A 24,413-nucleotide genomic window follows, 5' to 3' on the forward strand; every position below is an offset into this window, starting at 1 on the left:
AAACATTCGTTTCCAGAGGCTTTTTCTGTCATAGTTACAGCGGTGTTGTTCAAAGTTTATTGGGCCGGGAACACACAAGGTTACCTTTTCAACCTTTCTAATTTTTATTGGATTCTAAGCTCCTACATCTTGGCCCTCGGGCATTTTCATTGATAAAGCCCTCCTACCTTCTAGTCCAACAAAGACCAAAGACTTTGGATATGAATTTTTTAAAGTAACCACTGGAGAAGAGGCTTCAATTGTATTGGCCCAACTGGCAATCTGTGGAAGGCCACACGAATTGCTCAGAGATAACGCCCTGCCTTTCACCTCGCGGTCACCAGTTTGAGTCAAACAGAGATTAACGGTGTCCAACGGTTGTTATCATCTGGTGATGGCTTGGGAGCTGATATGAAATAAATTGCTAGTATCTTGCGTCTACTTGCCTGAGGTCGCCCGGTTCAGGCTATTTGATGGACCAGATCCAAATCTTAGCTGCAATGGTTCCTCTAAATGGAAGCCTCTGTGCAAAGATCAAATGCTAAAAAACCCGTAGATTATACTTCTTCTTGCATTAATGGAAGATATCCTCTCAGACAAAGTTTGAAGTAAGCTGGGGAGTTCTAAGTGGGGAAAGTGGGCAAGATCTGCTATTCCAGACGAAAGGCCTCTAAGTATTTAATTTAAATTCTATCCTGGATCCCCTAGAGGTGATTATACCATCTGATCTTGAATTCCTCTCCTGGATAGTATAGTCATGCCCTCCTTCTGACTCAGTCAGAAGGTCCTACACCTCCATTATCTACTGTTTTGTCCATGTTTGACAGTTGTCAAGCTTGAAAATGAAAAACTTCTCAACAGAAAAATTTGGGAACCTGGACATGGTTGGAATATGCACACACATTTATGTATTTGCAGAGAGATGGGCATGAGTTTGAGCAAGCTCTGGGAGTTGGTGATGGACCAGGAAGCTTGGCGTGCTGCAATCCATGGGGTCACAAAGAGTCAGATACGACTGAGCAACTGAACTGGCTGACTGAGAGAGAGAAAGACAAAGAACAAGTTCACATTAAATTTCCTGAAATATTTAATCAGAGTCAGAAAATATCTTATTATTGTTGATTGTTTTGATTAAAAAGGCTTTTGGATCTGAATCATTAAAATATTTTCTTAAATTTTCTACTTGACATTTCATGCAAAATACTATTAGAATAAACCTTCTCTACTTCATTCATTAATTTAATGTGTTATACATAAACAGATGCATGAACAATAATTCAAACTGGGCCTAACTAGGTAGAATTTAGGAATAAAAGGGACTTTTAAGATTATTTTGTTTAAAGAAAATTAAAGGCTTCTGAAAGTTAAGGGTAGACTCAAATTTTACAAGACTGTCATCCTTTTTTGTTACCAAGTTTACCCTTCATTCACAACCTATAAAAACCAATGGCTCTTAATTTGGAGTTTTTACAAACCCTTTTGGGTTTCCCAGTTGACTCAGTGATAAAGAGTCCACCTGTTAAGCAAGAGACACAGTTTCCATTCGTGGGTTGGAGGAAGTCAACCCACTCCAGGATTCTTGCCTGGGAAATCCCAAGGATAGAAGAGCCTGATGGGCTACAGTCCACTGGCTCACAAAAGAGTTGGAAACATGATTTAGCAACTAAACAACAAACCCTTCTGTGAATCTGGTGAAAGCTATAGATCTTCTGCCCAGGAATAAAAAAAAAAAAAGTTAACACACAAACCAAAGAAATTTTTGTACAATTGAGTTAATTTACTTATCCTCTAAAATCTATTCACAAACAACCATCCCCAAAAGGATACCTGAAACACAGGGGTAAAAATTTCTAAAAGGACTTTCCTGGTGGTCCAGTGGCTGAGACTCTGTGCTCCCAATGCAGGGGGCCCAGATTCGATCCCTGGTCAGGGAATTACATCCCACATGCTGCAACTAAGACCTGGTCCAGCCAAATAAATAAATATTTTTAAAAAAGAATTTCTGAAAAAGATACCATCTCAGACAACTTCGAGTAAGAGTACATACTTTGCATCTTTATCAATAAATATGAAGAAAAGCAGTAAAAAGAGAGAGAGAGAAAGAAAGCAATGTGCTCTCTTAAAATGGGCAGAAATCAAGATTATTGGTTTAATCAGGCCAATTATTTGTCCTTGAAAATGGTGAATACATGTTTGTATCAAGTTTTCCATGTCCTCTCAATCTCAAAATTAGAGAGCCTTAGAGTATGTCCAATTTTAAGATCAAACAAGGCCATGATTTTGCTAAAAGTTAATTATCAAACAGATTGAGTCTTTGTTAGCCTTCTAAAACTTGAAGTGGCCAACTCAGACTAAAAAACTATTGTTGTGTCTGACTCTTGCAACCCCATGAACTGTAGTTGGCCAAGCTCCTCTGTCCATGGGATTTTCCAGTTAAGAATACTGGAGTGGGTTGCCATTTCCTTCTTCCAAATTAAAAATAGAATCCACTTAATCAGCAAGATCTACTGAAAAATAAATTTCAATTAGAGACTTGGATTAATTTAAAATTCCTAAAATGTGATTATTTCCAAAATAACCTAATTTCACTTTAGACATATATGCAATACACATGTATATATGTGTAATTTCTATATTACACATATAAATATATATAAGTGCCCCAAATACCTGCCTACCATTAAAAAAAAATCCTTACCACTTCCAGAGCAGTAAAAATGGCTGAAATTCCTAACCAAACATAACTCAAAAGTTATAAAATTTTTTTAGATTAGTGGCCAAGAAGGACTCGGGGGAGTCCTTTACATGTGCATCCTTAGTCTTCACAACTATCTCAAAATTCATTTTAGACGATTTTTCAGTCACTCGTCAAAACGTACCCTAGCGCCCTAGCACGAAGTCACCACTCCACTCACCAGCTGGCAAGGCCGCAAGTTGGAACCTGAAGCCCCTGCCAGCCCGCTGCCCAAGCTCTCGGGGCTCGGGTGCGTGCACTTCCTTGGGGACCCCGGGAGGGTGCCGGCTATACCTCGCTGCCCTACACACTCGGTTCCCGGCTCCTAGCTCAGGCCCGGCGCGGTAGACAGGGGTTATGCCAGGCCGCGAGCTCTAAGGACAAGCCTATTTCAGTTCTTGCATCTTTCATCACAAGAAGCTTGAGAGAGGAAGCTTGGACTTCGGAGCCCGCCCAGCGTGGGGCTGCGGTCAAGGAACGAGGCGAGAAGAGCGCCCACGACGTAAGGACGGCGAGGGGCGGGGCAATGATTTTGATGGGTCAGCGGCCACGTGGGCGCAGAGACTTCAGCTGACATTTGTGTGCGATGCGCCCTTGGCTGAGGGGAATCTCCCGACGCCCTTACATCACACCCCCATCAGATCCTCGTAAGGACCATGCATGCGGTTGGAGAAGGAAGAGTACACGGATCGCGGACTCCTGGGCCCTCCCCGCTTCCGCGAGGAGGCACAATGCCCTGTGGACCAAGCCTCGCCTCTGCCGGGTGGGTGTGACCCACCGTCTACCTCTCCGCAGGGGACCCGGCGGCACCACGTGTGACCTGGAGCATGGCTGCGGCGCTGTGGGTTCCAGGCCCACTTCCGGGGCTGGTGCCCGTCGGCTGCATGGGTTGCGGGGGTCGGGGGGTCGTGATCTTGATGTCCCAGGCAGCTGATCCGTAGGCTGCCTCTCAGCCACTCTAGTAACTCCTGGCGTCCCCTGGTAGTCTCTCGGCCTCGCCAAATGACCTTAGTCTGAGGACGGGGCGCGGGCAGGGGAGGCCCCTGGGGCGATGCCCGGGTGTACTTTGCAGCCCCTGAAGGCCCTGCTTTTTTGGGGGGGGGTCTTCTGCCTAGTTTGCGGGGTGAAAGGTGGGGCTGGAGAGTGCGAACGCGGTGCACTTGCCACATTTTTTCGTTGAAACCCGAGAACCCCCTCCCTCCCTGGCGCCGCGGCCGCTGCCAGGGCGTCCTTAGCGCCGTCGGCTGCTAGCGTCCTGGCCGGAAAGCTTCCCCGCGGGCTGCAGAAGAGGGGAGCTCCGCGAGTGTTTGGGACGCCGCAGGCCTTGTCGGAGCTAGCCAGGCAGCCTCTTCACAGGCTCTGCTCTGAGGCGGCACAAAGAGTCCCGCGGAGGAAGCCCCAGATTTAGGGCAAACCCACATCTCCGGAAGGCCCTCGATCTGCCCCGGCCACCGCTTTTCTGGCTTCGCTCCCTTAAAAGCCGGGATGGGAGGGGCAATTCCTGGCGACCCGCCCCTCTTAACTTATGGGGGTGACCTAACGCCTCCAGGCAAGTTTTCCCCTCTAGTTTCCAGAGCACTATGCGGTAGTTAAATACAGTAAATGAAGAACACAGAAGACTCTCTCCGCTCTGCGGAAGAACGCTTCTTAAGAGCATCGCAGCTAAGAGGAGGTTTGGCTGTAAGCTGATAATCAGGTAGCTGTGGTCGGACATCCACTCCAGAACCTCGCTGCTCAGGGGCCATGTTATCACACACGACGTCCATTAGGCCCAGTAATCCGCTATCAACGCATTTTAGAGCCATTTGAATGTTAAGGCGATTTTTATTAATGGCCCAGGAGCCTAAAATGTGACTATTGGCTCTAGGAACAGATTTTAACAACTGGAGGCTGCTATGAGTGATTTTCAGAGTAGCTTGAGGCCTCTGGAGATTCCAGTTGAGAGACTGGAGGCAGGGCCTAAGGGGGAGACTTCAGTCCACCCAATCTCTGTCTCTATGGGACATTTTCTGGCCTTTAACTCGGGGACCAGGGTTGGAGGGTGAACAGACCCGCAGGTGCAAAGTCTACTGCTTCTGTGGGTCCCATCATGGGCAGTTCAAAGGGGAAAAACAAAAAGGCAATAGTATAGCTGCTAAACACTCTCATCTTATTTTTCAAGTCTTCTGCCGGAAAGGTTTTCCAGTAATGTCAAGTAGGCTAACAAGCCTACTTTTATCCAAAATGCCACATTCCCACTCCTAAGTAGGCAAATTCAGTCTAGGACACTGGAGAGGTGGACAGAGGATCCCATTTGATTCTAGGATAGCTTTTTTCCCCCTTGTGGTACTGAAACAGAAGTCAATTCAAACTTTGGCCTCTTAATATTATATTTGCTATGGCATTCTTTTTTCCCCCTTTGTTGTTGTTTTCCTTCCACTGAGAATTGAAGGTAAAGGATGGGGAAGATTAAGGAATAAAAGTGAGTCACAGACCTCATGCAGTTCGACTTTCCCCCAGGAGAAAAACAAAATTCGAAGCTGACCCTCCCCCTAGTGATAGCCTGGCCTCTCTGGCACCTGCAGTTATCTTTGACCAAATGGGTTGGACTTGGTAGGGCTCCTTTATTTGAATTTGCTCATTGTTTGTTTGCAGTCAACAGCGGGTTGGTTTTTAAATATAAAGCACAGTGCTTGCAAGAGAGGAAGTCTGGCTAATTCTCTTTGGAACTGGGGGCACCTCCCTGGCTTGTGGGGACCACTGAATAGGGGAAGGCCTTTTAAATGCATGCCTGCTTCCTTCTCTCCAGCCATTTCCCCATACAAAAGCTTCCTCTAGCCCTGTGATGGGTTCCGTTTCCTTCGAACTGTTTCCACCAGAAAAACTGCCCTTTACAGTGTCGAAATTTCATTTTAATCAGGTTAAAACCGAAAACCCACTTATTATTTTAAGGCCTCGTGTTGCTATTAACAGGCAGTTTAGAAGAGATGCTTCAAGCAATGGTATACAATGTGTCCCAATGCACAGGAGCACTATGGTTTCACATGTAGTGTTAATTCTGTCCGAGACAAATCCCATAATCTGTGCCGTTTCAGAGCCTAATACGGAAAAACATCGGGGTGGGTTTTGTTTGGGGTTTTGCTCTCTCCATCCCAGGGGAACGTCCCAGGGGCTCCCCATCTTTTGTATCATGCTAACCTAAGGGCGCAAATGGGGGGACTGGAGGGATCAGGTTTTATCAGGGCACGCTGCGCTTACAGGGTTCTGGCCGTTGAAGAGAGGAAAAAGAAGTGTTCAAGACTCTGGTCGCAGATCTGGGCATGCAGATGCGTGACGGGGGGCGTGGACCCTTTGTGGTAACAGACAGCTGTTCTGTGTAAACGTTTTGGAGGAAGGCGTGAAGCAAGCCGGGGTCAGGGCTGCACCTGACCCTGCATCTCCGCATTTTGGTTATTTTCTAAGACTTCAGCTTCCATTTGTGTGGGATGAGCCTGTCTCCGGCCCGATTCCTTTGTGTTTCTCCTTTGCATGATTAAAACACGCCTCTGTATGCGATAAACCACCACCTCACACTGGAACGCCTGGTTTTGGGTTACAGCTTTGTCCGGGTAACAGCAGTGAGGTTTTCAAGCGGGTGTTAGTTAGATGCGGGTTCAAACCTGCGGTGCGCGCCGCCGGGGCAGGTCGCCCGAGCGCCCGCTTCTGGTTAAGTGGGGGCTGGAGCGGCACTGCGGCCCTGCGCTGCAGGTAACCGGAACGGGCCACCCGGACCTGTCCCGGACGCCAGAGGCAAAGCTTTCTTCTCCCAGAACTGGCCTCCGCCCTTAAGGGCAGTTGAGTGCTGCGCCGGGTCTAAAAAGGAAGTCAGGGTATCTGGTTTAAAGACAAAATCTAAAAACGTCGGAGAAAAGGGTTGCGCCAAGGGTAACCGCGAGTCCCGCAGACTCCCCCTTAAAAAGCTCAGCTCAGGGCCGAGGAGCCCCAGGCAGGGCAGAACTCACCCAGACCCATTAGCTCAAGCCCCAGACTTTCCTGGAGGATTCCTGGGGCCCCAGGCAGGCTCAGCTGGACCCCACCTAGGCGCCACGTCTGCGCAGGACACCGGAGGCCCAGGACCGGCGGGAGTCCCCGCTGTGGCGGCGGCGGCGGCCTCGCCCTTCACCGGCAGTGGGAGACCCAGCCGTCTGCGGTGCTTCCTCCCAGGGAGGGGGCGAGGACGGCAAGAGGCTGAGGGCCCCCGCCGCGCCGTCTTCTCCTAGCTGGCCCCCTCTCCCGGGCCCCGCAGGCCCAGATCGCCCTCTTCTCCTTCGGCCTTGGCTTCCGTTCCTTCTAGCTCCGGGCGTTCGTCTCCTGGCCTGGCCACACACACGCACCACCGAAGTCCGTCCGCCCCCCTCGAACTCAACCAGGCCGTGAAGTCACGGGCCAGGTGCGCCCAGGCCCACGGCTGACCCCGGAGCCTGCCCTCAGGTCTCAAGCAGGCCGCGTTCCTCCCGGCGCCGGCGGCGCACGAGTCTCCCCGCAGCCCACACGCCCGGAGCCGCGAGGGAGGCCTGAGGACCGGGTCGTGCGGTGGGCTGCGGCTCGGCCGAGGTTGCGACCAGAGCCGGAGCCAGCCCAGAAAGAGGGGAAGCCGGAGGACAAGAGCCCCAAAGGCCGCCCCAGCCCGGCCTGCAGGGCCGAGCGGGGCCCAGAGGGCGGCGCCAGCCTGGAAAGCCACTTGGACCACGGGCCCCGGGGACAGAGATGGGAGTGCTCTTCCCAGCTAACTCCGACCGGGCCATCGAGACTTGGAAACCGCAGCCCTGAAAACTCGCGGTGGACAAGGTCTAGTGCCGCCTCGCCCGCACCTCGGCGCCAAGTCCTCGGAGTCCCGCGCGGGCCTCCCGGGCTGAGGGTGGGCAGAGCCGCAAGAAAGGCGAGATTAGAGGGAAGAGATGGGAGGGGAGGTGGAGGAAACGGACCATTATCTCAAACTCCGACGTTTCGAAAGCCGGAACTTAATTGACTTGATTGGATTTCTCTTCTTATCTTTGAAGGGGCGAAACACTCCCAAGGTGAAATACAAAGGGCCCAGAATCTTTGCGGGAAAGATAAAGGTTTGGGACAACAGATCTTTGTAAAGCCCACCCTCACCTGCACTCCTCAAAACGAAGATTACATCAACGTTCAAGTCTTTGTTGGTCGCCAGACAGTTGAAATAGCTCCCTGACGCCTGTGGAGGGTGGCATCGTTTCGGTACCAACTTAATTTTATTAAGCCGGGTCTTGGCTGGGCGCGGTGACCAGAACTCTGGACGAAGGAGCCCGCGCTAGCTGCCCGCCTCCCTGACCCTCCCTCTCTTGCCCGTGGTCATGGGGAATTCATTTCTACTTCACCGTCAATTCAAACGGATTTAACTCCGTGGTCTGTTAAATGGAGTTGTGCAAAGGTGATGGAAAAATTAGTTTCAGAGGGGGCTCAGCACCTTTTTCTGATGTCCTCCTTTTTTAAAATACCGGGAGAGAAACCCAACTACAGTTACTTGCCGAGTACTCCGCTGTTTGTCGTTATTGTTTTTGTAGAGAGGGTGCTCTCTTCTGTCCCTTTGTGGGGCATTCTGGAAACCTAAGGCAGTGTGAGCAGTGATTTTGGGTCTCTTTACTGCTGCATGAGAAAATCTGGGAGAATAAGACCCAGAATCCGGACTTTAAAGGAAAGATTCATGCTGGTGTCTTCTCCCCGCCCCAATCTCACTCCAGTCTAAACTATGGTAGGGTGAATATTATCAATAAGAACTGGAAAATCTTGCCATTAAGTTGTGCCTCACTTGTTGACTGTAAACTATTCCATTTCCTTTAGCAGCAAAACAAGAACAATTATTAGACAAGATTATATAGGGCTCCAGAGAGCATGCGCAGTCAGGGAAAATTAGCCAGAAAACAAAATGGTTGCAACTGCTAATGTTCATTTTAAAAAGTTACAATCAAGAGTTACTTCATTTTGGTCAAACTTAAGAGCATAAGGAGTGTAAAATGAAACTAAATATTGCTTTTACCTGAGGAGCACCATAATCATTGGCCCGTTTGTCTTTTCTCATGGTTAGTTTACAAAATGCAGGTATAACCAGAAGGGACCTTTTTTTTCTCCCTTAGCACTTTCTTTAACAAACAAAAAAGACCAGAATGCCTTATGTTCAAGTACTGAAATTATACGTTTTAAAACTTTTCTGAAACTCTTTTGTTCAGAAATTATTTCTGCCTGAATTGCTTTCAGATTCTGATTACATTCCCTCTCATGTTTACCTCAGATTTTTTTGGAACTTAAAAAAATCCCTTAATCAAATAAGAGAACAGAAACAAGGGATTCTTGTCATTCACATTTTCTCTGCGGTATTATAGTTAGTCACTTCTTGCTTAAAAAATTGATCTATGTTAAGACATACTAGTAAGGTGCCTAAGAAATCATTAGGGTATCTGGCAGGGAGGGAAAAGCAAGGAGGGGTTTTGATTGTTAGGCTCTCTATATTCAATTTCAGAGCAGTATTAATGAAAGTCACAAAAAGTTTACATACCAATCATTCATATCTTAGTCATTCATATTTAGCACCCCCCCCAATTAAAAAAACAACAACGTTTGTTAATTCCCTCTCTGATCCAAGAGAGGAGTGGCTCAATGTGGGCTTCTCATTCACAAATAATGGTATAAAATTAAGCGGGACCCAATGTTGTGCTAGAACCATTTTAATATAATTATACATATCTGCCAAATCAGGAAGAAAGGTTTATGCATATATAACTTTTCCAGTTAACATCTGCAAGCATAAACAACGATGATCTCAGCTTATAAATTCATCAGGGTCAGAGCAATTGACCAATGTCTCTTTACTGCTAGGTTTACCAACAGTAAATTACATGATGAATTAGTGTCCTTTTTTCTCTTCTCTTACTCTCCTTGTCCAGAGACATTTTGTTGTAAAGTTTTCAGTGCAGCTCACCTCCAGCCAAAGGTAATCTTTTTAGATAAGTACTCAGTTGCTCTGAATTTACTTATAATTATAACCTATTTAATCACAGAAGAACCCCTGCAGAGGTGGAGTTCAAGGTTGCATACAATAACAGGAGATCACAGTTTTGAAGTCTAGCACAGATTAAAAACCACAGATGTACCATTTATATAAGACACACACTGATTGTCTCTTAAACTACATATTGACTCCTTATGAACATTATTTTTTAAATAAAGTAGTGCATCTAGGACAATCAGTCGCACAATTCACACAGCCCTGAAAAGTTTTTCAGTGCCAACTACCAGTTGGTCATGAAACGTGAGTGAGCTTGAGACACTGTCCATTCCTAAGATTCAACCAAGGATTGGCTAAAACATTGGAACACCTCTGCTTAAGAAAGCTATGTCCTTCCCTCCTTCCCCTCACAATTTAGTTCTGCTTGTTTATTTTTGGTGGTATTTGGTTGCACATGGCTAGAATGCTTTCGATCACTTTGTGAATCAGGAAAACCAATGATCTAAAACTATAACAGGATCTTAAGTATTAAGTAGATTGGTTTGTCCATTTCAGGTAGCTGGTTGGTAGGCCCCTCTAAGGCCTTTCATTTTCCTTCTATGCCTCCCAGGACATTGATCAGAAGATGAGTCTGAACATCATACCATCTAACTCTTTTAACCAATGCCTGGCTAAAACTGGAATGTCCAGCCCAGTATACTTAAAAATCACCCACAAAAAGAGGTTCTACAGGTCTTCACAAAACCTGGAATTTCCACGAAGATGTCTGATCTTTATAATCCAAGCAGTCAGCATTGAAGTTAAGCTTCCAGGAGGCAGTTTGGTCCTTATAATCCAAGCAATCAGTGGTTGAGTTAAAACCCAAGCTTGAAGCTCCATATCCCTGGGTGGAAAGAGAAGCTGGGGACTGATTGAGATGGCTGGTGACTGCATTGGTACCCATGGGACTGAGTGTGGTCCCTGGTCCAGGAAGCTGGTGATGCATAGGGGTCAAATAAGATCCACAGTCCATGCCCCCAAAGTAGGAAGTTGAGCCAGCATATCCTTGACTATAACCTGAAGCCTGAGTATAGGTCATGGGATAGGACCTCTGCATGCAGGAAGAGGAGGTGGACAGGGGATCTGACAGTGGGGAGATGGAAGCTGGGCTCCAGATAGACACAGGAGCACTGCTGCTGGAAATGGCTGGGACTGAGGTGCTAGAGGGGGGAGTGAATTGGCCACTTGTTCCACTCTCTGAACTCACTTCCCGGGCAGGAGATGTCTTCTTTTTGGCAGGTCTCACTTTGTTTTGACCTCCATTCTGCTGTTGCTGCTGCTGTTGGCGGCACTTAGCTCTTCGATTCTTAAACCATACCTTGAAAGGGAAAGAAACTTCTTTAACATGGTTTCAGTAATTCCCTAAGGAAAAGAGTGGCTCCCAGATTATAAATCTGTCCTAGGTGGACAGATATGCTCCTGGAATTGCACTTGACCCTGCTTTACTCCCAGCTCAGAACAGTAACATTTAAGATAATCACCCAAATCATACAGCTGAAAACTCTCCCCATCACTTTCCTATCTCTTATTTCCCTTCAAATACACACATAAATGTAGACCTAGCTGCATTTTGGAACACTCTCACAATGGAACAGAACGTATCTGTGTCTTTTGGATGAGAACATAGGAGAAATGAGGTAAAACAATTCTTGTGTTACATGCCAACAAGAACAGCCTAAATTCAAACACTTTATGGTCCATCTTCCAGGTAGCAACCGCTAATATGAAGGCTGGTCCCATCACTTTACTTTTTGTCTCTCCTAGAAAGATTCATAAAAGAAAGCTCTCAGGAGAAATGATCCTGTTGAAGAAGGTCTGAAAGTCACTATTTGCCAAAACCTCCCTTATAGTAAGTGGAGTGAATTGTATGTACTCTGTTTTGAACTCAAAACCAAACTTCTCTTCCAGTCTCAAGTCTGAGACTGACTGAGGCTTTTCCTTCAGGGTAGTGCCACTTGACACATAGATTGTTTCCTGTGTTGTGTTCATTGGCTTGTTACCGCCGTGTGTGATTTTCAAAATTCTCTTTACCAGCCTTTTTCATGTTCTGCAATGAAGGAGCTGTGTTTGGTGTGCAAGGGGGTTTATAAGGGAAACTATGGGCATTTTCTGGGCAGAAGTTTTTAGTTGTCTTCTTGAGTGAGCTCTCAATTTTGGCGTCTTAACTGTGATAATAATGCTATAATGCTGAGCACAAACCACCAGGCATTCAGAGCCATTTCTTTTCTTTCAGTGAAAACTTTAGTTCAAGCCTCACAGGTGCTATAACTTCTTCTATCCTACTTTGAAAAAGTCTCTTTTTGATCTGTTGCTCATGCTGATGTGTCCTAGCTGAAGGGTAGTCCCAAGTGTGTATGTGGTTTAAGTGCTCAACATTCTTCCCAGAGAAATCTACATGGGACTTGCATTCCAGGAAGTTGGGAGTTCATTTTCCTCTCCACCTTAGGGTCAAGTTAAGGGGGAGAAAGGGAGGAAGGTAGTTATCACAGGGATATCATGTTGATATTTTATCTGCAGAATGGCTAAGACCTAGCAAATTCTGTTCAATCCATAAGAAGTCAAAGAAAACACTCTTATTGTGTAATTCTTCTACCACCAAACTGACATGTGACCTTGAGCAGACCATTTACTCTACTTCTTCATTGTAAAAATATTGGAACTATCCAGGAGCTAAGCTTCTTTTACCCCTAAAAGTAGATGAGAATTGGGGTTGGGGGAGGGGTGGATTTCCAATAGAGGAAGGGAAGTTTTAAAATACTATGCGACTCTCCTTGAATCCAAGGGTTCCAGGACTAGGCTTTATCATCACAGCTAAATCACCCGTCTTACCTTGCAGCCTAGGCTGGAAGACCCTTGGTTATAGGATTGGGTGGGGGTGGAAGGAGAAAAAGGAGTAGGAGGAGGGGACCTTAAGAGACAAGTTCACTGGCTTCAGATGGAGCCGGTTAGTTGCAAATCTTCCTTTGGTCCTCTCCGAGACCTCTCCTGGGTACTCCACACACACAGTACTGGGGGTGGGGTGGGGTGGGCGGGTGTCACGGTCAGGAAAGACGGATCTGTCTACATCTGCCCTACCTGTACCCTGGACTCAGGCAAGTTGATTTTCAGCGCGACCTCCTCCCGCATGAAGATGTCTGGGTATCGGGTCTTGGCAAACAGTGCTTCCAGCACATCTAGCTGCGCTCGGGTGAACGTCGTCCTCTCCCGCCGCTGTTTCCGAGGGGTGGCTGCGGGACAAGAAGCCCAGGGCCCTTTAGGGTGGGGGAGCAGTTTCTCAGTCACAGGGGTCTCTGTGGGTGTCCGACTCTCCCCACCCCCACACTTCAGCACTCCCCGGGTCCTCTGCATCCGCTCAGCCCGGACGCTACCCATGTTCTCCCCACCCCCTCCCCGTCCTCGGCTCCTCCGGCAAACACGGCCCCTTCCAGGGGAGACCCCACTGCCCCTGACGTCGGAGATCGCTCCAGTCAGAGCGTCCCTTCGAAAGCAAACAAAACAAATGAAATAAAAGACAAAAAACAAGAACCCTCCAAAATCAACCCCTAAACCACAACACAAAAACTCCATTCTCCCAAGTCAAAGGATCCCGGAGGACCGGCAGCTCAAATTGATGGGGCCTTTGTTCCTCCATCTTTAAAATGGGGGCACATTTCACTTCATACTTCTCCTTCTACCACTTTACAAAACAGATCTGATCAGAAAGGAAAACACTCGCACCCCGGATAAATCACACCTCTAGGGATTAGAGATGAAGGGCCTGGAGGTCAGAGGAGATGCCGCAGGTTTGGCGGGGAGAATTTATCAGGACCTCGACTTCGCCAAGAGGGCACTTCCGAGGAACTGGACTTCGAGGTGCTGGCAGGGGCGTCTCGCCCAAATGACAAGGGCAGTAGCCTTCTCTGCCCCAGTCCAATGTGTGTCCCCATTCACTCCAAATAAAAAGATAGGATTTTCTGAAAACGTTGTAGATCCAGCTAGCTACACCCTTTTCCCCAGCCCCTGCCCTCTCCTCCACCAATAAATGCCCTGTGGCTCTGAGCTGCTGCTTGGAAGAAAAACCCAGTGGAGACCTCTCCTGGAGCTGGGGCGGGGACGACGTGACCCTCTATCCCGGTGCTCCGGGGAAAAGGGTGTTATAAGCCCGTGAAGCAGCCCTGGGGAAGGAGAGGGCAAGAGTGCCGCGGGGCTCACTTACCCGGGTAGCCCACGGAAGGGTGCAGCAAGTCCATGCCCGAAGTGGTCAGACTCAGCCCATTGACGGCATAAGGCGGTTGCTTAAGATAAGACATCATGCTAAGGTTGTTTGGAGGCGCAAACTCGGCCCAAATCCGGGGGACCCAGCCGGAAGGTCTTGCTTCGCCCGGGTTGGACAGATTCAGAGTCCTTGGTGGGTGGGTTTGGAGTGGTGGAACTAAGGCAAAGTAAACAAACAGAGGTGCTGGTTTACCGCTTCGTAGGATGCAGCTCTTCCAGGTTCCACCACTGACTTAAAAAAGAGCCCGAGGTACCCAAGGCAGAGGTTTATAAAGGACTTTGCAGAGCACCCCCGCCGCCCCCACCCCCAGCTGCCCTGGAACTAGAGGAGATGCAGAGAGACCAGATAAACCTGTCTTCCCCACCCCCCAGCCAAAACTAAAAAAAAAAAAAAAAAGGCCCAAAGAAAGCAATTACAATCTGCCTCCCCCGAGCCCCCCAACAAAACCCCACGCCTCCAAATGCTCACATTGCATTCCTATCCCTACATTTGCATAGGACTCCTTGGCTGGCACTAGCTAATTGTCTCAAACAAAACTTGATTGGGGCCATTTGCAGAGACAAAGAACTCTTTGGCTAAATAAATAATGCTGATAACAAAGGCCATTGGTGAGAAACAAAGAAACAATTCAAGAAATCCACCTCTCCCCAGACTGTTGCCTTTCCAAGGCAGATTTTAATTATCTTAGCTTTTTACCACTTTCAACTGCTGCGAACCTAAAATGTCAGTGCATTTAACATCTAAAATACCAACTTGCTGAACGGCAAACTTGAGAAAACTGCTCAACCACTATTATTCCACATTTGAAGTCATTTCCAGTAATCATTTTCACCTAATTAGTAGTCTGGGTAATTAGATTTCGAGGTAAGTAACAGATTTATTAGGGTTTTGGAGAACCTTGATTATATGTGTCTAAAGAACTCAAGCTAAACAAACAAGTATTTAACTTTTAATCGACACCCATCAAATATTTAAAGGTAGTGCAAAGAAAGTCTTCAAGTTTGGCACAGGATTTGCAAGAAACTCTGAAGTAAAGTTAGAATCCCACCAATCAGATAATGACAGGCTCCCACATTTGCAAGTAGAAAGGGTGCGCATTTGTAGTGCAAGCCGCTCCCATGTAGATTTTGATGTGTGGAGTCTGCTGATCCCACAGGAGGCAAATTTTCCAACATTTGGGCTTTCAGCAGCTACAGCAGTTTCCTGTTAACTCTAACTCTTTTTTGCACATTCTAGTTTTGCAGAAAGTACATACACAAACACCAAAGTTGTGAAACTAATAGAATTTCTCCCTACCTTTTAAGTTTCCTAAAATCCTATAAGAGAAAGAGCTCAGAGAGGGCAAAGGAAGAAAAAGAAAAGTTATTCACCTTATTCAGATGAGTTTTTTCTAACTCCCCCAAGCAGAGAGATTAAAAAATGAGTGTTTACAGCCTGGCTGTTTGCAATTTTGACTTCTATTTTCCCAAAAGGTGGTACTTCTGCATGGATCTGTACTTTCCGACTTTGACATTATGAGAGATTGCTTCAAAATGGCGGATATAAGATTAGGAGAAGTTCCTCTTACTTTTAGAGTTTCTACTGCGTTTTAAGGACTCTGGGTTTTCATATTTACATTGCTTAAGAGATCAAGACACAAAACTTCATAAATGGAACTTGGTTACTGCAACTTCCTGATTTAAGTTCACAGCACAAAGCTCAAGCTTTTCCATCTTTCAGTTCAGTTCAGTCGCTCAGTCGTGTTAGACTCTTAGATCTAACTTAATGTAATTTTATAAATGCCCTTGTAGGAGTTAGTGTTCTCTCACCAGTAAAACTAATTTAGCTGCTCCTACAAAAAAAAAAAAAAAAGACGTTTTCTTCTCAAGACATCAAAATATTATTGCTTTAAAATACAGTCATGTATTGGTTTTAATAGCCTCTCAGCTGGAGTTCTGTCTTGCTTAATGCAATCTTACTATGTTGGAAAGTCCTGTAGATGGAAACAACTAAAATTATATCGGATCTGCACATGAGGAATATGTAAGAGTTCTCCATGTAGAGCTCTCACCCAATTAAAAATGCCTGACACATCATACATGAAAGTAGCACATTCCAGCATAAAAAGCAGTTACAAACAGAAAGCACCAGGACAGAGATCCTTCTCGGAGCTCCTTTAATCTGCCATAGAGAAACGACCAAGATTCTTGGCAAAAGACTGTTTTCGACTTTACTACGGGATACATCTTAAAAAAAAAAAAAGGAACAAAACAAAAACTACGACGTGTTCTCGACAGCCAGCCTAGGTACGCGCTCTCCAAAGACGAGGCCTCGGACCCTTCCATCTAACTTTCAAAGCCCTGCCAGGACGCCTTTCTCCCTTCCTCTCTAAGCAGAGGCCGGAAGGGGAAAAAGAAATCCCTTTTCAAAAATACAAACCTCAAAACAACTGCTCAGGAGGTGGCCCCTGGAGAACTCCTACCTATAGAAGGAGCGGGCGGCGGCCGCGCGGCGAGTCCCCGCAGCCGCTCGGCGCCCACACCTCCGGGCGCGAGTGACTCGGTCCGGCGGCGTCCCTGGCCTGCAGCCCCGCAGCCTCGGCGCCCGAGGTCCTCCCGCCCCACTGCCCGCCCCGGGCCGCACCGCCTTATATCTAACGGTCAATTCGTGCAATCTGTCGCTCCCCCTCCCACCTCCCCCTCTTTTTTTCCCCCCCCATCTTCCAAGGAGCCCATCTACCAGTTGCTGTGTCCTCGCTCAATAATAATTACCTCGTCCGAGAATTAATTATAATAAATGTTTTCTTGATAAACTAACGAGATAATCCGAAGGGCACACGTCCCTTAATTACAGGCCGCCGGGCTCAGCTCTGCTTCTCGTCCGGGCTGATTAATTTTCTGCATGATGGAAAGGAAACAAAACTACGCGGACTGGCGACCGGCCTGCGGCTCGGAAGACGACCAAGAGGAAGAGGAGAGAGAAAGAAAAGGGGATTTGCGGGCCGCGCGGGAAACAGCCGGCGCGGGCCTCCCTCCGGCGAACTGGAGTGAAAGTTTCTGGCCTCAGGGAATCGAACGACGCTGCCACCCGCGAGGGAGGGAGGAAGAAACGTGCCCAAAGGGTTGGCCTTGACTATTAATTATGGCCAGGAGAAAGCCCTGATGTGGGCTCTGAGAGCGGAGGTCTGGGTGTCTACCTGCCTTTGGCGGGGGAGGAGTTTCCTCTTCACCTCCTCTCTTTTGCTAATAACTTTGGAGACGGGAAGAGTCCCGAGGCGGGCAGGAGAAACCCTGGCCCCGAAGCTCTGGGATGGAGGGAGAATTTCCAGGAATGACCTCCCCGTACCTCCCCAGGCAATCCACCACTTCAGGGGCAACGCAGCTCGGCCTTCGGTCCCCACGCCCCACTTCGGTCTGAAAAGGAGGAAAAAGCCGACTGGGCGGAATTCTGAAGGGGGCTTGTGTTTCAAAAATTGTATCCTGAAACCAGACTATGATCTCAAGAGTCACTTGAACGCCTCAACACGAAGTCTTAGGAATTTGCGGCGCGACTCGTCGCCGAAACTGGGTGCTGGCTGAGGCCTTCTGTTGGTTGTCCCCGGGCAGACCGAGATTGGAGGCTGGGCCTCTGCGCCCCGCTTGTCCCAGCGCGACCCGGCCCGCGACGGCCGGGGGTCCCTGAGCCTGGGAGAGGAGCGCGCCGCAGGCCCGGCCGCTGGCCCTGTCCCGGAGCTACCGAGGGGCAGCCTTCCCACCGGAAGGACTGCAGTCCTCGGCTCTGCTCGGCCTCCGGCGGAGCAGGGGCCACTAGCCGCCACTTCTGCCCGCCCCAGGTGCGCGAGGAAGGCTGCGCGGGGCGGGCCCGGAACCGGCCCCCGCAGTCACGTTGTAAAACGACTCTGGCGCACTCGCTGGGTCTAGAACCACAACACACAACAGCCACGGGGGATTATGGCAATGCCGGGTGTTTTTTTTTTCCTCCCCGGAGGTGGGGAAAATGGTGATCAAAAAGAAAAAGGCGATTTGGAGGCCCTCTGGAAGAGGCTGAGAACCTTAGTGAGCTTCTCTTGGCTGGGAGAGAGGGGGCCGAAAAGAGTGAGCGGCGAGCGCGGGGCGGACGAGATGCCGGCGCTCCCTTCCTGCTCGGTTATCCTCTCGGGTTTCCTCTCACGTTCATATGGGACGGGCAGGGGCTCGAAGGGCGCCCACCGGTTCCCGCCGACCCGCGGGCGAGCCGGGCTTTGAGCACGCGGGCCCGGGGAGGCGCCCAAATTATCATCATCACCACCATCCGTCCATCCATCCATCCATTCATCTAGCTACATCTGCGTCTTTTTGTCTCGGACTCTTAAAACGTCCTTGTGATCAATCCAAATGACCCCAAACACATCTGATGGCCAAAACGCAAAGATCGCAGGGAGAAGCCCAGAATGGGCGTTGACATAAAACCACAAACAACACCCCTCCAAAACACCCCACATCGGATTCGCAGGGTTTCCACGATGTTCTGCTAAAGCACCGACCGCAGGAGCGCGCTCCCTCCCTACCTCCCACTCTCGTCCTTATCCCCAGATCATAAATTTTCCTCAGTGATCGTTACTGCACCTCAGAATTTTGCAAAGGGAAGAAAATAAACCAGGCTTTAGAAAACTCCACGTTCTCAAAGGTGCACCAGTGGGTCTATTAGAGGTAGTGGGGGTGGTGGTAGACAGAGGGACACACAGATATGGATATAGACAGACAAACAAGACAGACACTTACCTCACAGCCACATGGGGGGTTAGAGGGAAAAAAATCAAATTATCCTTCAAAATTCCAAATAGCCAGCTATCCTAAAAGAAATCAAGAGTATTGAGTTAGATATCTTGTAATCTTCGTCGTTCCATAAAAAGTCAAACAACGAAAAATATTTTCCTAAAGAAAAGAAAACGAGGAAAGTCGCTCAAGTTCGAGACGCGCGTGGGCCCCTCTGCGATACATACAAAGTAGACTTGAGGAGGGCTTCTTTAGCGATTTTTATTTTTAATAACAGTGGAGGCTGAGTTGGAGCTGAGGTCGGTTCCGCTCTCAGGGAGATTTGCTGAGAAAGCGCCTCTCTGGCAACTTTTTGACGCAAACTCTCCAACCAATGGCAGGGAGAGAATGATTGACACATCTAAGCCAGAGGGAAAATAATAAAAACACACAACAGGGGGAGGAAAACAGGCCGCTGCTGCACGGGGGGACGAGCAGGCAACAAATCCAGGCCTCCAACATTACCAGAATGTTCTTGAAAGACACTGGGCTTTGCCTAAAATATACATTAAGGCTGGAGCATGTGAACTTATTGTATAATTAAAATGATGGACAGCGAGGCCTCTCTTTTTCTTCTCTTGTTCTTCCTTTCCTCCCTCCACCCCCCCCCCCTTTTGTTTTTGCTTTTGTTTTAAGGAAAGGGAGAAAGGAAACCCATACACCCTAAGATGGGAAGATTAAAAAATATTTAAGACAAGGATGGAGGAGAGTGAGGGTAGGGGATAGCTGGTTATCACATTCCACGCTAGCAATAGGTGTGTAGAACAGACGCAGAAAGCTACTGAGACTGAAGGTTAAAAACACCACTCTGTGGTCTCAAACAGTGTCAGATCACGCCGAGGGGACCGGGAAGGGTAGAGAAAGGAGGCCTGGGGGTGAGGCGTGGATGTGTAGGCAAGAGAGATGCAGATACACAAGTCCAAGAACAAACTATTTTTAAAAAAACTCAAGTGTCTTTCTCACTCTTTATGTCCCTATAAACATCTCTCGGCCCCTCAAGCAAAAGACCCGGGCTCCTGGTTTTCGCGCAGGGTTTCTACAGTTTTAAGAAGCCCAAGGCAGCCTCCAAAGAACATGAATCCCGGAATCTAACCCCAGGGCCTGTTGGTGAGGCAGCAAGAGCCGGGTCAGGACTCGAGGGTGTGAGAGTGGGGTCGGCAGGATACCCGGGGAGGGAGCAAACGTGGGAAGCCCGCGCTGGAAACAATCAAGAGTTTCTGCGTTAGAACAAGCGCCACTCCAACGCTAGCCGTGGCAGGCCTGGACCTAACCTGAGCCCGCGCGGCCCGAGCCGGGGACTGGGAGCCCCGAAGGTAGAGAGTTTCTGGACCCGGGGACCGAAAGGGAGAGAGCGAACCTCAGCCCAACTTTTCCGCCTGGCACAGAGAGCGGGGCCCGACCGCTGGCAAATAGATCTGAGTCCCCAGAAAAGCAGAAACTGATTGGGCGGGGTGGGGTGGGGTTGGGGGGTCCAAGTGGACCGGCTGAGGATGTGTGAATGGCTGGGTGGGGTGGGGGTGGAGAGCAGAAAACAGTCCTGCCTTACAAATCCCAAAGCTGGAAAAGAAATATAAAATCTCTTCCTAAACACCCTCCCCCCTCCAACCACGCCACCACGGCAAGTGGGCCCAAAGAAACGGCTCGCTGCTTTTAATTTGGGGACCTATGTTAATGAAGTTGGTAATTAATTCGTCGCTTTGTTGTCGGTTCTTATACTGTATGTGTAATCAAATGTGGACGTCCTTGGGATTTACAGCAATTAACGAATTACCGGAGTGCGCATGAGGCAGCCGGCGCTCGGCAGCACGGCTGGGCTCCGGCTCGGGCTCGGCCCGGGGCTGGGCACTCGGCGGCCGCGGCCGGGCTGGCAGGTGTCTCTAGAGCTTTGGGCCCCGGGTCCCCCACGAGCCCTCGAGCGGCCCGGGGTCTGCCCATCTCCTCCTGGGCCCTCCGCGAGCGCTCCAGTCCGAAGAGACCCGGTGACTGTCGCGTTCCCAGGAGTCGAGACTCTCAGGGGGCCCGGGCTGGGGGGAGGGTGAGTACGGAGCTTTTTTCTCACCCCGCCCCCACTGTACTAAAGTGCCTGACCACTGCCCGGAGCCTTTAATTGAGGGTGGGGGAAAACGCCCCAGGCGGTCTGGCGGGTGCGGTGTAGGTTGGGAACCCTAGACCAGGGTCACCTTGCTTTCGATGAGGGAAGGGCAAAGCCACCCCGATCCCCTGAACCAGAGTCTCCTACCTACCCCCAGAGAAGAACAGGGTTTCCCCCAGTTTGATCACAATGAGATTTAAAGCATCAAAGAACGAAAAAGAAAAACGGACGTTATGGTTCTGGCGGAGGGAAAGGGCCGGGAGGGAGGCCTTGGGGGCAGCGGGGGCAGGGTGGGGTGGAGAAATATCAGAACGCGCGCTTGTGATCTCCACAAAGTGAGTGAAAATTTTTAGACTGAGAGATCTATCTGCAGTGGGATCCCGAGCCGTGGGAAAAACCCTTCCGGCCCGACGTCTTCTCTGATGGCTGGGGCAGCCGAATCTCCCGAAAAATCCCCGGGTTCTGGGCGATGGGGGCAGATTTCCGTGCCTCGGGGGCGTGGAAGGGCTTTTCCCTGTCCAGCGGCCTGGAGCAGACCGCTCCCGCTTCTCCCTTGCCCTCGTCTAATAACTTCGCAGAAATGCGGGGCCAATAAACTACGAGTTGGAAATGGACAGTGTTAAATAAACAAGGGTCTCTTTAAAATTCTCATCCACTTCAGATGTCTAAAGTAAGATTGTGATGATTTTGTCACGGTTTGGTAAATTTACCCCTTTAAGAGGCTTTCATAAATCCCAGAACACACCTTCAGCCAGATTTGAATATAGATTTAGGTTTTAAAACCCAGAAGCTGGAAACACCGCTTTATCAAAGAGAATTTCCCTTTAGCTTAGCAATGTGCTGAAGCTCTTAAAAGATTGGATCTGAGAGAGAGAGAGAGAGAGAGAGAGAGAGAGAGAGACAGAGAGGAGAAAGAGAACTAGACAGAGAGAGGCAGACAGGGGGGAAAAAAAGACTTTCTTTTTTCTTTCTAGAGGAATTCTGCCCAGACTCTGCAGCAGTTGGAGCAAGCAAGGTTTCTCCTGGGTGCTTCCTGGAAAAGTCGCAAAATTGCTCTTCACCTGTAAGAACATGCTTTTTATCTTCCAGTCTCTTCTTGTCAATTTGGAAGTTGCAGACAGCCGGGCTCAGGTACAGTCCCCACAAAACCTACTCTAGGTCAGGACAAAAGCCACTAGCTTTGGGGGGGGGGGCGTTGCTGGGCTGTTGTACGGAAAACTACTTAGACACTTGGTGGGAGAAAAAGACTCCTTGGATGAAAAGTCTAACTTGATTTTCTGTAAGTCCTTGAGCTTCCAACGTACTTACTACATGGTCATTTTATTTTCTCTATTCATGTTTAACTTTTTTTCCCTGTGTCCTCTGTCTTTAAGTTTTTTTTCCCTAAGAATTTGATTTATAGTAACATGCTTTATGTTTTTAAGTAATTTTCATAAACAAGTGCATGGTTTTTAATTGCCATGAGTACAATTATCTTGCTATAAAAATGAGATGTAAGCATTCAGAAGCTAAATTAAGAAAACCAATACATAGGGAATCAAATTATTTGTCAGAGCTTGCATGCAGTTCCCAAAATATGGCTGATATTCATATTTCAAAATCTAGATGCATGTCTGGTGCTAGCTGGGCTTATATTCTCCACCCCACATGCCAGGGCAGTTTAAAATATTCCAAACTTTCCTCCAAGTTTATTAAGTATGGTGGTGTGGTGGGGGTGGGGAGTGGAGGAGTGGGAGGAGAAAGGAGAGAGATCTCAGAATTCTTTCAGGCTAATTAAAAAAGAAGATGAAGAACAAAACCCATATTCCGTGAGAACACAGCCTCTCAGGGGGAAAGGAGCCAGTTAGACTCCTTGTACACTTACTTCAGAAATATAAAGATTAATTTCCAATCTTTTCAGTGATTCAGTGGACAGTGGGGGACCACATCTAGCGTTAAAACTGCCATGATATTTAGAAAGAAGTCATTTTTCATTAGGTTTAAAAATATGTCTCTATTAAAAACTTTGACAAGATTAACTTTGATTTTTTTAACAAGAGTTAAATATTGGTGATGCAGGCAGAATTGGAGGGGAAATAGGTGACAGATCACTTATGAATTAAGCTTGGGTCGCTTATTCCCTGTATTGCTGTAGCCTCAGAAAAGAGGGTAAGGGGGAAAGAAACGACATCAAAGATAGGATTGTGCTGTCCTGATAAAAGAGTCGGAGGCAAATTCCAAATGCAAAAAAAAAAAAAAAAAGAGGAAAAGAGGACCATGTTGTTCCGGAATGAAACGGATTAAGATTGTGTGACAAGTGCGAGATGTGGGGCTGTGAGACATTTATGAGCTGAGTGTGAGCTGGGAGCTACGCGTCTGTCCCTGAGCGTGTGGGGACCAGGGGTGTGTGCAGAGCAAGGTTAGGGTGGGGGATAGGAAGGGCATGTGATTGTGAGAGACGGAGAGCAGTGTGAGGGGTGTGAGTGTGGGTTTGGGTGTGTGTTAGGAGAGTGTGGAAGGGAATGTGGATGGATTGTTGAAGGGTGGTAGCTGTCAGTTTATATAATTTTCATCTCTTGGTCCTGAAGTTTCCTTGAAGTCAGTTCTACTGTGGGCAGCAGCCTTGAGCTTACAGAGCTGATATAAAACAACCATTACAGTGCAATATCTTGCCTGTTTGCAAACTTCATTTAAAACTGGGGGAAAAAAGACCCGAGAATGGTTTTGTAAGAAAGGAAAAAAAGAAGAAAAGAAAACCGCAGTGAAGCTTTAAACTAGTTTGGATAAATCTCTAATCTTTTATTTGTAACCTTTTACAAGCTTTATTTCCCGTATATGAAAAGCTTCTTTTATATGGGCACGACAGACTTTTCCTTTGGATTTTTAATTAGAGCCCATCAATTGTAGCCATATTTAAGAATCAATATAAAGTAATCCTTCGAGATGGGATAAGGTTTTAATCGAAAATCTAATTTCCCACTCTTTGCAGATCATTTTAAGGAGCTGGTTGATTTTTTTTTTTTTTTAAGAGTTCAAGTTTTAAAAGACATAACACCTAAAACCTGGAAAAGATCATGTCTGCAAAATAACCAACTGATGTCGTCTTACAAAGAAAAAAAAGTCTGGCTGTTGTAGGGAACTTTTTTCTTCTATTTAGAAGAATTTGACTTATATTTTTCTCAAACACTATTCTGTAATGTAGCTCCTAGGAGAGTATTCACATTGAATGGGGAGAGAAAAAGAGAGGAATTGTTTGTCTAAAATAGTATTTCATATGCAAAAGATAGTAACTTAAAATTTTTTTATTAACAAAGAAAACACAGATCTTGACAGATCCTTTTCACTACAGCCTTCCAAATTCCCAAGATTAGAAAATGAATAATACACACCTTTCATTTTTGCTCACGGATGCAAAGTTTTCATTTTCATATCCAGGAATGAACATTTCTGATCAGTTTTTAAACTTCAACACTAGAATTTTGTGATTTAATTTTTTTTTACAATAGTTGAAAAGTTGTTTATCACAAAGGAATAGAATTTTAAGCAGTTCTGCTAGAGTTACTAGCTTTACCTCCTTTTTT

General features: G+C 47.6%; 1 protein-coding gene across 1 annotated transcript; it reads right to left on the bottom strand.

Annotated features, from left to right (window-relative positions):
- Window positions 1-9,398: 9,398 nt before the first annotated feature.
- On the bottom strand, window positions 9,399-19,031 carry OTX2 (orthodenticle homeobox 2). Its single transcript, XM_020874185.2, has 5 exons — window positions 18,950-19,031; window positions 18,729-18,799; window positions 13,930-14,145; window positions 12,810-12,961; window positions 9,399-11,052 (listed from the first exon to the last, which is right to left on the bottom strand). Exons 3-5 carry the CDS (start codon window positions 14,024-14,026, stop codon window positions 10,432-10,434), a joined length of 870 nt encoding a protein of 289 aa, XP_020729844.1. The 5' UTR covers window positions 14,027-14,145; window positions 18,729-18,799; window positions 18,950-19,031; the 3' UTR covers window positions 9,399-10,431.
- Between the last annotated feature and the right edge of the window lie 5,382 nt (window positions 19,032-24,413).

This window comes from Odocoileus virginianus, chromosome 6 (genome assembly GCF_023699985.2).
Source record: "Odocoileus virginianus isolate 20LAN1187 ecotype Illinois chromosome 6, Ovbor_1.2, whole genome shotgun sequence".
Lineage (NCBI taxonomy): Eukaryota > Metazoa > Chordata > Mammalia > Artiodactyla > Cervidae > Odocoileus > Odocoileus virginianus.